General features: G+C 41.5%; 1 protein-coding gene across 4 annotated transcripts in view; it reads right to left on the reverse strand.

The window, feature by feature from the left end:
* Positions 1–8,196, reverse strand: part of GNPTAB (N-acetylglucosamine-1-phosphate transferase subunits alpha and beta) — a 42,530-nt gene extending 34,334 nt beyond the window's left edge. Inside the window, exons 1-2 of one of the 4 annotated variants that reach the window (XR_010430643.1) lie at positions 8,024–8,196; positions 3,830–3,915 (exon numbers count right to left, since the gene is read on the reverse strand). Coding sequence is in view for 2 of the 4 variants with exons in the window: in XM_064654795.1 (XP_064510865.1) it covers positions 3,830–3,915; positions 8,024–8,140 (203 nt within the window). In the remaining 2 variants the exon portion in view is untranslated. Of the gene's footprint in view, positions 1–1,242; positions 1,455–3,829; positions 3,916–8,023 lie in introns of those variants that run through there. The other 3 variants (XM_064654795.1, XM_064654794.1, XM_064654796.1) reach the window with 3 other exon arrangements.
* Between the last annotated feature and the right edge of the window lie 5,377 nt (positions 8,197–13,573).

Consider the following 13,573-nt stretch of genomic DNA (forward strand, 5'->3'; position numbering starts at 1 on the left):
GGAAAGGCATTTTTGGTCAGATGTAGGTATCCCAACTCTGAATTAACTGTGGCACGGCAAGCTCATTATTCATTACCAGCAGCAATAGAGATAGACCAGTAAAATACAAGTGAACTGTTTGCAGATCCACTAGTCCAACTGCTTCAAATTTACCCAAATAAATTTTCTGAATGCATTTTTACAGCATACATTGTTTCAGAAAGTTTATCAAACATAATAATAGAAAACATATATTGCAAAATTCAATTTATTGCTTCCAATTAGGCTAAGTAACACTATTAAGATTTCACCTTTTTGGGCTTTGTCAAAGCTTTCTGGATTGTTTCATGCCTTCTTAGAGAGTATTGAGAGTTTATATTTTGACAGGTATGTAGTGGAATTTTGATTTAAAATGAAAAGGAACAGGGGAGCCACTTCAGTAGTATGGTTCTCAAACACTATTTTAACATGTAGAGTCTTTTGCAAACTTTTGAAGGTCAGAAAAGATCAAAAACTTTCTCCCTCAAATTCTGTAGCTGTGTTTCTCCCTCATGTGGATTTATACATTTGGTTTTAATCACAAACACCGATCTGGCAAACAGGTTAAGCCCAAGATGAGCTGAGTCAATTTACTAAATACAACTACCCTTCCAATCAGCTATTTACCCTTTTTGAGATGACTAGCTTCTGGTTCATCAATAGATGCAAATCAAGGCACTCTTTGATTCAAGTGGGAATTATTTTAACACCTTTCTAGAGAAAATCATCAGTTTTTTCCATTTGCTACTGATTGTAATATCAGCAAACATGGACTTTGGAAACTTCCTTGGAGACTCCCAGACAATTAATTAAGTTGAGGCTTGCTGTGGATAGTCTTTTACATTTCTCTCTTTCAAAAACGTACCCATTTCTTACTTGCAAATCTAAAAATATCAATAGGATCCTGCTTGAAGACAAAGCCAGAGCCACCAGCTCCCCCAGATGGGACAGGACACACACCTGCTGGGAAGTATTTTTCGTACCCATGATGTGTTTACACACGAGAACCATGCTTACAGCCAAGATTGCAGTTAGAAGACAAGCCTCATTGTCTCAACACCCACTGCTGCTGAAGGATTACAGCAGGTTCTGGATCTTCTCCAAGCTACCATATGGTCCTTGCTGAGCCTCTTTATGAACAAGGTAAGTCTAAGCTCCTCACTGTAAACCTCCCAGCCCTCCTGCCTGTTACAGCTCTGTAACTACGCACCAACAGCAACTCACCTGTTCCGTTGGTATTCCTGCTCCCTAATTTGTGCATCTTTTCCTCTCTCCAGCCTCACTCAGCTCAACAATTAATGGCTGGCCAACCACTGAGAGCTCTCACTTGCTGTACCATACTGAAATCAGTCTGTACATTTTAAAAGCTGAGGATTTTTCCTTCACATTTTCTTTCCGTACATATTTTGGAGTTTTATATATGACTTGGTCACGTCCTGGAATAGCAAAGTTACACTTCAGCATTTACTAAAATACAGAATTTGCATGTAGAGTAGTAAAATACAGTTCTCATCCAAGACACTTGTGCACACAACTCCATTATTTAGTTTCCTTCTCTCCCTTTTTGTTTTCATATCAAACCTAAATCTTCAAAAATGGTTTTGGATGAGGTGACTGGGTAAAAAGCTTGGAATTTCTACTCCACTGTCTCAAGCTGTGTAAGAGCCTGGCAATGTAAATAGCAAGTTTAGCAGCTGATGTGACTACCTGGAAAGTGCAGCAGTTGAGATGCCAAGGGTGTACAACAGGAGGGAAAAGCAAACCAAAACAATGGCTAAACTTCAGGGCAAAAGAAGAAATCTTCCTTGGTCTGGCAGAGAAGATTGTTCAACAGGTGTTAGTAATGATGCTCTCAACACCTCTCTTTTTATGTGACAAGTTTTTTGAGTTTATAATCATAAGGAGCTTGCCCACACACAAAAATCTGTCTACATTTTACACTGAGGTTCTCTACAAAAGTTTATAACACAACAGTTACACACAAATAGAGATGTTTACCTGCAAAGCTCCTAGAAAATAATGCTATTTAAATTCAGTTGAAGATCCATTAATATTTCCTAAAGGCCATGCAGCTTCTACTTTGTGCGAAGCAGTGGATCTGCTTTACTTCCCAACCAACAATCTTCCTGTTATCCAATTCTGAATAATTTTCTCTAACGCTACAATAAGAACTGATTAAAATCAATGGATAAGGAAGATTCAAAACTGGAAGTCCACAGTCCCCAGTTTATGCATAGCCCTACATGCTGCATCGATACCAGTCTTAAAAACTTCACCAAACCACCAGTGATACAAGTGCATACTGCAGCACAGGGTCCACTACTGCATTTGTGCAGTTGGATAATAAAAATAAAGTGAAACCCCGACAAGGGACATCTAAAAGTTAACAGATGCATAAAAGTATGTATCCACAAAGGTTTTTTTTTATATTAACTTTTTCAGGAAGTTGGTATCTGCATACAAATATCTCAAAAAACTTCTGTGTCACGCCTGATGTATGAGTATTAAAGGCATATGGGTGAACTGAAATAACATAAGCACCCATCAAGAAAACCTAAAGCTTTTGCTCAGGCAGCCGATAGCTCCTTTCCAGGCACTGGATGTTTTGCTCACAGTCCACAGAAGTGAAGAGTAGCAAAGGAGTGCTCTACACAACCCAAATGAAGTAAGGAAACACAGTGCAGAAATGGGAACTGACTATACCTACACTGCAACATTAGGATTTGTGATTTTGTTTTGGACAAAGTCCGCTATTTTATAAAAATACTGCGGATTAATTATCACAAAGTCAGGTATTTTAGTCCTGACAGGAACAAACTGCCATGTTTTCACTTCAGTACCACTGAAACATGTAAACATGAAGTCAATCATCCACATGAGTTGTATCACTCTGCTTTCATCTGTCATTCTTTGGAAAAGGGGGGAGAGGGGTACGAGATGAGACTATAAAAGTGTATAGTACTCAATGACACCACACAATGTACTTTTACAGAGTTATCTCACATGAACTAAAGCATGACAAATTGATCTGACGATTTCTACTGTCCCATGACTCAACAAACCTCAAGGCAGATTAAAGCATCTGCTTTCAGGGTTGGGTTTTTTTCCCAGTCAAGTGTATCAATGTTAAGAGTCAGATATCTCCTTAGTAGCTTTCTTCCACCTACCACTTCACAGTCCACTGACCTCCTGAGCAACAGACCCCAGGCTATTCAGACACAAATGATGAAGCCACAGGAAGCCATGTAGCAGTTAATACAACTGAAACAAATGACCCTTATGACTTGGTTCCCAACTTGCTGTGAGAGACTTTTCCCATGCACTCAGCTTTTAAAAGCTTCTTACTAGCTTTGTGACTTCTCTACTAAATAACGTTCCTCATGAGATGTCACGGAAAACTTGACGCAAATGAAAAATAACTTTTCAGAACACTTTAAGTTGGAATTTTAAGCACACAGGAACAGTACTTATGTTTTCCTGTCTTAATATAGAAAACATGTAATGTCCTCCCTTTATTGTTAGCATTGTCACCATTTTGATGTTTCATTAGAGACTGGATGATTAAAATGCATTTAAAGCGTAAACTCCATTATATGACTACAGCTTCCAAATGTCAAACATCTTCCAAAATAGGAGATTATGCACTGACTATGCACTAATTTTAAATCATTAAAATTTGCTGCGGATTTAGAGCCCATACATTAAGGTCCTATTCAACAGTATGTTATTTCATCTCAAATATTTTACTTAAGTGTTTAAAAATTCATTGAACAGTAAAATGTGTGATATGTCAAGTGCAGGTAAAGCTCACCGATTCTGAAATGATTTGCCAGCAACGTTGTCTCTGTATGAATCAAACATAACATGATACTGGTCTCTACTCCACTCCAAGACAACCTGCAAAGAAAAAAAAAAAACCAAACACAAAACAACTTAATGTCACCACCTTCTAAAGTTAGACACTAATTTCTCCTTTTGAAACGTTTAACCACTATGAATTTAATTTGAATTGATCTATGCATTAATGTACAACTGACCAGACCATAATCCTAAATAAATTGTTACACAGAGTCAGTAATCAGACTTAGAACTGAAGAGCCCACTTAATTTAAACAAACTTTGTTTTGCTCTGCATGAAAGGATTTCACGATTTACTAACATGTTTTAAACTACTATTTATTTAGGTTACATCCCCGTTGTCTCTAAAAATTCAGGAATGTTTTCCCAAAACTGAGACCTAAATCAAATATATTCCAGTACAAGCAGAAAACCCCTAACACACACACAGACCTGCATAGTTTTGCTCATCATCCTTTCTATTCTCATAAAGGACATATTGAAGTATACACACCTCTGAAACCTGAGCATTGCAAACAAACAGCCAGGCCAGGGCATATCAAATTATGTGAATTCACCCAGCTACAGACTTAAAACCCAACAGCTCTTTCCAACAGAGGTAAAGTCTTACATTGCATCCCAACTAACCCAACAGCACAGTATTTCTGCAGGCTGCAGCCTCTCTTCCATCCCCTTGCACTCCTACCATCCCCCTTTAGCTTGACACGAGTTCACCTGACCCCACAGTGAGCCAAGTCATGGCTAAATCAACAGAAAGATGAACCTCGAAAAACTGGAGCGCTTGATCTTCCTCTGCTTGGTTGTTGGAGCAGATGACAAATGGTGGTGACAAACACACAGCTAATATCTTTTAAAGTGAAAGTCCAACCTTAAAAACTATATAAGCATCTTGCACTGTTTTAGAGAAGAAAGCACAGTGACTAATTTTACTGGGGTAAGTACATATTTGTATATAGTGGAGGGTAAACAAAAACAAAAACCCAAACAAACAGACAAACCCCCCAAAACAACACAAAAAACCCAAATCTGCAAATCAGCAAAGGATAATAGTTATTTACACCACTCTTCTTAGATATAAATTTTACTAATGTTTATTTCTTGTATTATAGGAACTACGAAATATACTATTTCTCTAAGGTAGGGTTCAAAGCCATAACATAAACCTTCCTCCCTTTTCTGAGGATACACACCTCTTTACCCTGATTGACCATAAAGCAAATTAAAGCCTTCTAGAGAGCAGAGAAGCTCCATCATGTGCCTGGGTGACAAGTGCATGCACATGCAATTCCTGCCAGAGCTGCAAACGGTCTCTATAACCAAGATCACATCAGTACACTTCTATTCTCCTCACACAAAGCACATATATTTCCCAGGAAGGCATACAAATCTCCTCCCTTAAATACCAAGGTCAAGAATTGTCTTAAAAACATACTATTACACCTTTTTTATGCACGAGTCATTATGTCCTTCTGCCAAATACCCGGTTTAATACAGCACACACTGAAAGATCATATCCATGTGGAAACTTTTGCTACTACTGACAATGATGAATTGGCACATGCTGATCTGCTTCTAGAAGAAATACGGAAGTATTTGAGTAAGACTGTAATATATTATATGAATAATATGGCTCTCCAGAAGAAAAAATTAACATTCAAGCCTTTGCCTTAGGCATTTGTGTAATTGTAACTACAACCAGAAAGGACAGAACAGAGATCTCTTGGAAACACATTACGAAGTTAAGCTCTTCCTACCTGATACATTTTTTTCCTCTGCAACTGTTTCCTCCTGACATATTATTTGTCTTGAAACAATGAAGTTATAGCACTGGCTAAGACCTGGCTACCCTGTATGTTTTTGCAGAAATATTTCTGAATCACGCTCAATGCCCTGGTATTTTATTGAGCTCAAGTTCTTCCTTGAAAGGAAGCTCATTTTCAGCTTCTGGCTGCAAAGACATCATTACAAATCTCAAATTATTTGCCCTAACCATCCATTTTTACTTTACCACTATTACTGATATTAGCATGAATCTAAGAAATCAGATCTAATATTGCCTACTATGACAAAAAGCTGGCTCTGGGGGTAGGGGAAAAGCAGAACTGAAGATGCTGCTCAGACACCAGGGTCTGATAAGCGGTGCCTCACACTGCTTTTTATTGCTTGAGTTTGCCACAGATGGCTAAAAAATGGTTGAGCTGTTAATTTCTAGAGAGACTTCTTGGTTTCATTTTCCAAACAGTTTTATATTTTTTATTAGCTGCTGCCTTACAGACTGTACTGGAGAAGTGTTTTCCATTCCCACTACAGTTGTCAGAAGATGTGAACAGTGTTCATTCTCACAAGCCTAATCTCCCTTAAATTGGTAAACTACCACTGTTTACCAATATACAAAGGCAAAAAGCAAAATGCATTCAAACATATCTTACCAGGCTAATTTACCATCATTGGGACGGGGGGAGGGAAAGAGAGTTTTATATATTCCTATATGGCCATTCTATAAAGGGTGAAGGTTTTGTTGGTGTTTTAGCTTGGTTTTGGTTGTTTGGTTTGTTTGCTAGTCACTTTCCTTTTTTCTTAACATATAATTTGGAAAATCTACATGAATTTACCACTTCTTTTGCTCACTGTCTAAACAGTATCTAAGCTTTCCAAATAGCTTTAAAAGGGTTGGAAGCATCAAAGTAAAAGTTAGTAAGGAAATAATTCTGAGCAGTGATTTCAATTGATTCTCACCAAAATCAACAAAAACTTGGACAACTACTGAAGTATTGTTAAAAACCTTCAAAGTTCTATGGTATCCTAAAGTTGAGTTTAAGTCCCCTTTCTGAAGAAATGCAAAACTATACTCAGTTTCACAACACCAAGAAGTCTATACCAATCTAAGTTGATAATCATGTACAAACAGGTGTCTAAGAGTACTATATAATTACTTAATTTGCTGATGGCTTTGAAGTGTCCCGGGAACTTGTGAACCCTGCAAGAAAGCAGTGATGAAGTACTTTATGCAAAGATGTACTGATAAAAAAAATAAGGTTTTGATTGTGGCACACTCAAAGGTTTCATATAATACTCTTTATGGCTCTTCTTTTTTCCCCTCTCTATCTGAAAGAGACCATCAAAATAGAACAGGGAATAAAAGAAGGAGAGAAAAAAAAGAAAAAAATAAAAGAGAACAACTTAGGAATCAGGAAATTCCAGTCTATTTGCATTTAACACTGCCATCCTTTTAGACTGACAAAAATACTTGAATTCCCTGAATCCTTACTATATGCTCAAACACTGCACTGAAGTAGGTTCTTTCCTCTCCACATTCTTTCACTGATAACTTCCCAAAGACATAGGGCAACACAAAACGAAGCTTTAAAATATACATGTGTATAAAATCATATATAGAAAAAGGGTAAGTTACATTGCATCATTTACAAAAGAACGCGAGCAAACTGAGTAACAAGTAGCGAGCAAAGTAAGGTAGACCCATATGAGCTGCAGGCAGCTTGGAGGGAGGATACATTTAACCACTTAAACTCCGGAAGGGGGAAAGATTCTGTCACTCCCAGTCGCCATGTGAAGGTTACATCCAGCACAGGCTTTACGAGACTCAAACAAAAACACAGCACTAATAAATCACTTGATAAGGGAAGTGGAAAAAATTGCACAAGACCAGCCAACAGCAGCTGGTTGGTGTCACCTCTGCTCCGCCGGGGCCCATCGAACCTGCCAGACCCCACCTAACAACCCCTTGGGGCACCCACCGGGAGAGCGGCCCCGCTGCCCAACAGGTGGGAACACGGCGGCCCGGGGAGCGGGAGCTGCCGCGGGGCTGCGCTCCCTCCGGGATGCGGGATGGAGCCATTCCCTGCCCGGGGCACGGCGGGCCCGCGGCCGGCGCCGCCCGCACAGCGCGAACAGCGCCCGGCGGGCGGGGCGCGGGACTGTCACCGCACGGGCCACAGGGTGCCTGCCGGGGGACCCCGCTGCTCACAGACACCACCACCGCCCGGCTCCCCAGAGGAAAAACAGCCCCGAACCGAGCGTCCCCGCGCCTCCCGGGCCGTGCAGCCGCGGGGCTGAGTCTCCGCCGCCGGCACCGCTCGGCTCTGCACGGAGGGACGGAGGGGAAGCGGGGCAGCCACGCCGTACTGACCTCCCCGAACTGCAGGGCGGAGACGATCATGAGGACGAGCCCGCCGAGGCAGAGGCAGGGCCCATACCTGTGCGACAGGCAGGTATAGGTCTGGCGCTGCAGGAGCTTTAGCAGCATGGCCCGCCGGCGGCCGCCACCCGGCACGGCCCGGCCCGGCCCCGCTCCCCCCGTGCCCTGCGCGGGCCGGGGGCGGGTCCCGCCCACAGCGCGCCCGCCCCGCTTCCGGCAGCGCCGCGGCGCCCCCTGGCGGCGGCCTGGGGGCGGTGCGGCCGGCCCGGCCCCGATCCGCGCCCCTCAGGGCCCCGCCGCTCCGAGCGGCACCGCGCCGGGTGCTCCCCCTGCGCTGCCCAGCACACGGGGCTGTAGCTGAGAGGGATCGACGGGACCAGATCGATTCTCCCGCTCGGCCCTAGTGAGGCCACAGCTGCAGTGCTGTGTCCAGTTCTGGGCTCCTCAGCACAAGGAGCTGCTGGAGAGGGACCAGCGGAGGGCCACAAAGAGGATGAGGGACCTGGAGCATCTCTCTTATGAGGAGAGACTGGGAGACCAGGGCCTGTTTAGTGTAGAGAAGAGAAGACTGAGAGGGGATTTCACTAATGTGTATAAATATCTTAAAGGCCAGGGGGATGATGCCAGACCCGTTTTGGTGGTGCCCAGCGACGGGACAAGCAGCAATGTCCATAAACTAAAGCACAAGAAGTTTAACCTCTACACTGAGGCTGGCAGGGCACTGGAACAGGCTGCCCAGGGAGGTTATGGAGTTTCTCCTCTCTGGAGACATTCCAAACCCACCTGATGTGTTCTTGTGTCACCTGCTCCAGGTGGCACTGCCTTGGCAGGGGGGTTGGACTGGATGATCTCCAAAAATCTCTTCCAACCCTTGCAATTCTGTGACTCTGTGACTCTTGGATTTCATAAAGATACAGTCAAGCTACAGGCTGAGGTTTTAATTTAAATGTTCAATTGCATGTTTTGGCACAGAAATAAAGTGCAGGGATGGCTTCATGGAATGGGAACGAGTAGGCTAAAGAGTGTTATTTGTGGACTTCTTCAAAAACAGCTCTTGAGGAAAGAACATGATAACAAGAAACTAGCTAGCAGTCACTAGCTGACAGCACACTCTGTAAATCCTTAATCTGCATCAGTCTGCTTTCTGCCGTGAAGTTCAGCCATCTACACAGGACACTGCTGGTATCACCACTGACAAATATTGCATCAGGCAGAGGCACTTCTTGTTACCAGAGCAGAATGATGTGGTGTCATAGGCCCTCATGAGGGGCCTAAAGACAGTAGCATCTATCTTGGTAGTCTATCCCTGCACCAGAAGTTCTGAGTATTTCTTAAAAGTCCCTGCAGTGACTTTTCCGAGTAACAAACATCACCCTTGTGATCTTATTTTTCCCTATGTGAAGTAACAGTACTTGACCACTTCCATAAGTTTGTCCTAGTATATTTACACCTATACATATAGCTGGTTGTGTGAGAGGACTACACCTGGCTGTACTTTAAGAAATGTCCAAGAGTGCACGGCTCTTTGGCACAGCCCTCCCAGGCCACTGAGCCCCACTCCGATTTACTTTTTGGGTGTCACAGTATTTTTCCTTTCTCCATGGGCCATTGCACAGGATGGCAATTTCATTAGGGGCTACCTGTAGAGTCTCAGAGCCCACCACACAGTGCTGTGTTCCTCCTCCTTATTGTGTGTTATCAGCCTGATTATACTTATTTGGCCCTTCATAATAACCCAGCCTTCCAGTCTCGGTGTGCAGAAGCCTCAGCTAAGCTTTTTTCACAGTCAGCACTTTCTCCTCACGTCTTCTTCCTTCACAGGCCTCAGCAAGGTGCCAAAGTACTACCCTGGGGGAATATAATCTTTACATATTTGAAGGTACTTCCCTTACCTGCCTCTCCTGCTCAAGCAGTGTGTTATTATTATTGAACTATTATTACTCAGCTGTTATTACTGCACTGTAGCATCTCTTTACCACCACCTACAGCACGGTGGCTGCAGTACTAGTGATGGCCTAGTATTCTGAATCAGCAGAGTGAGGTTTTCATTGAGAACTGAAGCACAGTGTGTATGCAAATTATGATGAAAATATAATTTCTGGTCAACAATACAGCATAAATGCAGAAATTGAGTAGAATGTGCTGAAGAGATGAAGCTGAGAGACATAACACCAGAGTAAAGCAGAAAATCAGTCAGGGGAAACTGAATTACTTCAAGACCTAGATTAATAATTAGTGCAAAGTGCGAGATGATACATTTACACAGACTAATAAACGCTCCCATATGATACCGATGTGATAAAGCCATTAAAATTCATATATTCTTCAAGTTATTTTATAAGGTATCAGCCAAAGTATTCCAGTAGATACAGAGATATAAAAAGCTTTGAACAAATCATGATGGGACTATATCTGTCCTTGTTTGTAGAACGCTCATGTTCAACGAATATATATTTAAACTGAAATAGGTGCATGGAAAGGAACAACTAGATCTTTCCTTCTGAAAAGACGCTAAAAGATTTTGACTTGTTCACATCACAGGAATGAAGATCAGAAACGTATTTAAACAATGCAATACTGTCACCAGGTTAAAACAAAACAAAGGAAAACTCAAAACAAAACAAAACAAAATCCAAAACAAAACAAAATCCAAACCAAACCAAAACAAAACCCAAAACAAAACAAAAAAGGAGAGAAAAACAAGTTCTGTAATATATACTTGAAATAGGAATAGCAGGAATACCTATCAAGCTTTGAGAGACAGCTGAGCCAGCTTGTGATAGGAGACAGGACTCTATACTCCAGATGTTCCCCTATATTCCCATTTTGCCATAGGCTCATGCACTCTTGCCATCTTCAGTCCATCAAAGGCTTAATTATTCCAGGCAACAGAGAAAGAGGCTTGTTCAGTTTGGAGAGGAGGACACTCAGGAGGGATCCCAATGCTCTCTACAACTATCTGAAAGAAGGACAAGAGAAAATAGCCTCAAGTTGTGCCAGGGAAGGTTCAGATTAGATATTAGAAAAAAATTTCACTGAAAGAGTGGTCAGACACTGAAATAAGTTGCACAGGGAGGTGTTAGAATCACCATCTCTGGAAGTGTTCGAGAGGGGTCTGGATGTGACACTTGGGAATATACAGTTTAGGGGTGATTATGGTGGTGCTGGTTTGGCAGTTGGACTAGATGATCTTTAAGGCCTCTTCCAACCTTGATGATTCTGTGATTCTGTGCAAGGCATGGAAAATGGATGAAAACAAAGCCATCCTCAACTTGCTAATTAATTGCAAGCTCTTAAGGTACATGTAGTAGATGCAGATTCAAATCCCTTTAGAGACAATCTTTCCAAGTTGCTTGGATTCTTCTATGGCTGTCACTAGAAACTGTTTTCAAGCTCAAACCCAGAAATCAGATCAGGGACCTTGTATCACTTTGCAGCTGACTTAGTAAGCATGTCTCTGAAAGGGGCAGGCTCAGGCCAATTCTTTTTTCACATTTTATCGAATGCACTGCTTAGGCAGTTCCGCAGGTGAGAACCTTGCTGTTGTATCCAAGAATGGGATACTTAACTTTCTCCATTTCCCCCAGTCAATGTAGATACAGATATTCTGCTTGAAGCAATAAATTCCACTAGATGTCAGGATATCTAAAAATTAGACCCTGCCATTTCAATCCAACATATACTTAAGGGCCTTGCCAAGTCATTATTCATGTAAACCACTGGGCTCTTGGAATAATCTACTTGACTGTACTTGTATTTGTATTAACTCAAAGATGGATGTAGCAGCACTTAATGCAAAGGCATGACTTCTGTGGATTGTGATGTAATCTAAATTAGTAGTCAAATAGTTACAAACACACTCTATCTTGATCCTGATTTTCTACAAGTTGCCTTCACCCACACTTTCTCTTAGGTCTTAGAAAACTCTGAATTTGTGATATTTTTCTCACTACAGTTAGACCTTTCTAAGAGAGGGTTGAAGCTACTTCAAAAAGGAAAGAAATATCTACTTTCTCTGAATGGGAATGGAGATCCTGTAATGTTCAAAAGCTTGAGGAAGGCAGAATTTGCTTCTGGATATGGTAGACTTGTCCAGTAGCAGTTCTTTCCAAATCTTTCACATTCTAATTTGCTGGGAAGGGAGAATGCTAAGAACTAAATGTACGAGGCAATAATGTAATTATCTTTGTTTGAGGCAGAAGACCAGAAGTAATCAACATAGTATCTCAAGCTTCCCTGTTAGCCAAGAATAATATTCACTGCACATTCCATGAATCTTGCACTAAAGCAAAGAGAACTATCATTATCATAGGTTTCCTGTGTTCATTGCTGCATGGTCTTTTTCAAAAACATGAATTAATCTTTTAGTACCTCTGCAAACTCAATATTACTGACCACAAAGGTAAAGACAAAATTCAGCAAGTCTGATGCCTGCTTCCACTTTAGGACTGAGTTTCCACAGTACAGGAGCTAACTGGTAGTACTCTGAAGGCTCAGCAGTTTGCTCTCAAGGACTTTGGTTCCATTTGTGAATGGTCTGAACTTCAGAGCGTTCAGAGGTGTCTCAAGTCAGACAAGAAAAAGTTAAGAACAGAGAAGTAATGACTTGCCTGTGGAGAATTTGTTTGAAGTAACTTGGCCATCAACAGACAACTTTTGCAGCTGAGACAGGGGCCACTTTATATTTACTTATTGTAATGATGCAGCCATCATTTCTATTCCTGCCCTATTCACTATGTAGATCTACAATAGATGTACCAAGAACTTTTTTAAAATCCTAAAAGTTCTTCTACACAACTATGAACAGGTTTCCCCCATGAACTGAAGAATGGAGACCAGAAAAAAGCAGCCAATTATTTCCCCACTCACTCTTGTAATGTGTTGTATTTTCTATGCACAGAAGGAGCCAACAGAGGACGTCATAGAGGGCTAGGCCCTAAACAGCAGTCAAAACAGGCTGGTGTGCTTGTCAGTATTTTGAAGAGCTGCATAAGTACTTTCTATGGAAAGAAAATGGGAGACAATAGAGCCTTCTAGGACTTCTCTCCCTGCCCCTCCACCCCCAAAACCCTATAACATCCACGCTTCTAAAATTGAAAGCAGTAGCCTTGGGCATATTGGAATTAATAGCTTGGTACAGCACTGTGAATTTGGTAGTACCCCTATCTATCAAATACAATAATTAAATCACATTAGTCACTCAGAAGATAAAAAGACAGTGACTGAGCAGTATTCTATCCTTCAAAACATAACCTCATTTTGACTCACCAGTTATAGAGCTCTTAGTCTTTGATAAGACTCAATGCCACTGACATTACCTCTAAAATAGAGATTGAATACAAGTGATTAGTTTCTGAGAGATGGTGTTAGACCTTGATGCCTTGGCTTGTAATGGATTATCTCTTAATCAGTCTGCAGTAATTTTAGCCTCATAAGCAAATGCATTCTAATCATATGCAGCTAGTGAGAGTCTTCATTCAGTACTGCAGCAAAAGTGAAAATTTTAAAATTATGCTCAGTACTTCAGTACTTTTGAAAATC

This window comes from Pseudopipra pipra, chromosome 5 (assembly GCF_036250125.1).
Source record: "Pseudopipra pipra isolate bDixPip1 chromosome 5, bDixPip1.hap1, whole genome shotgun sequence".
Taxonomy (NCBI): Eukaryota; Metazoa; Chordata; class Aves; order Passeriformes; family Pipridae; genus Pseudopipra; species Pseudopipra pipra.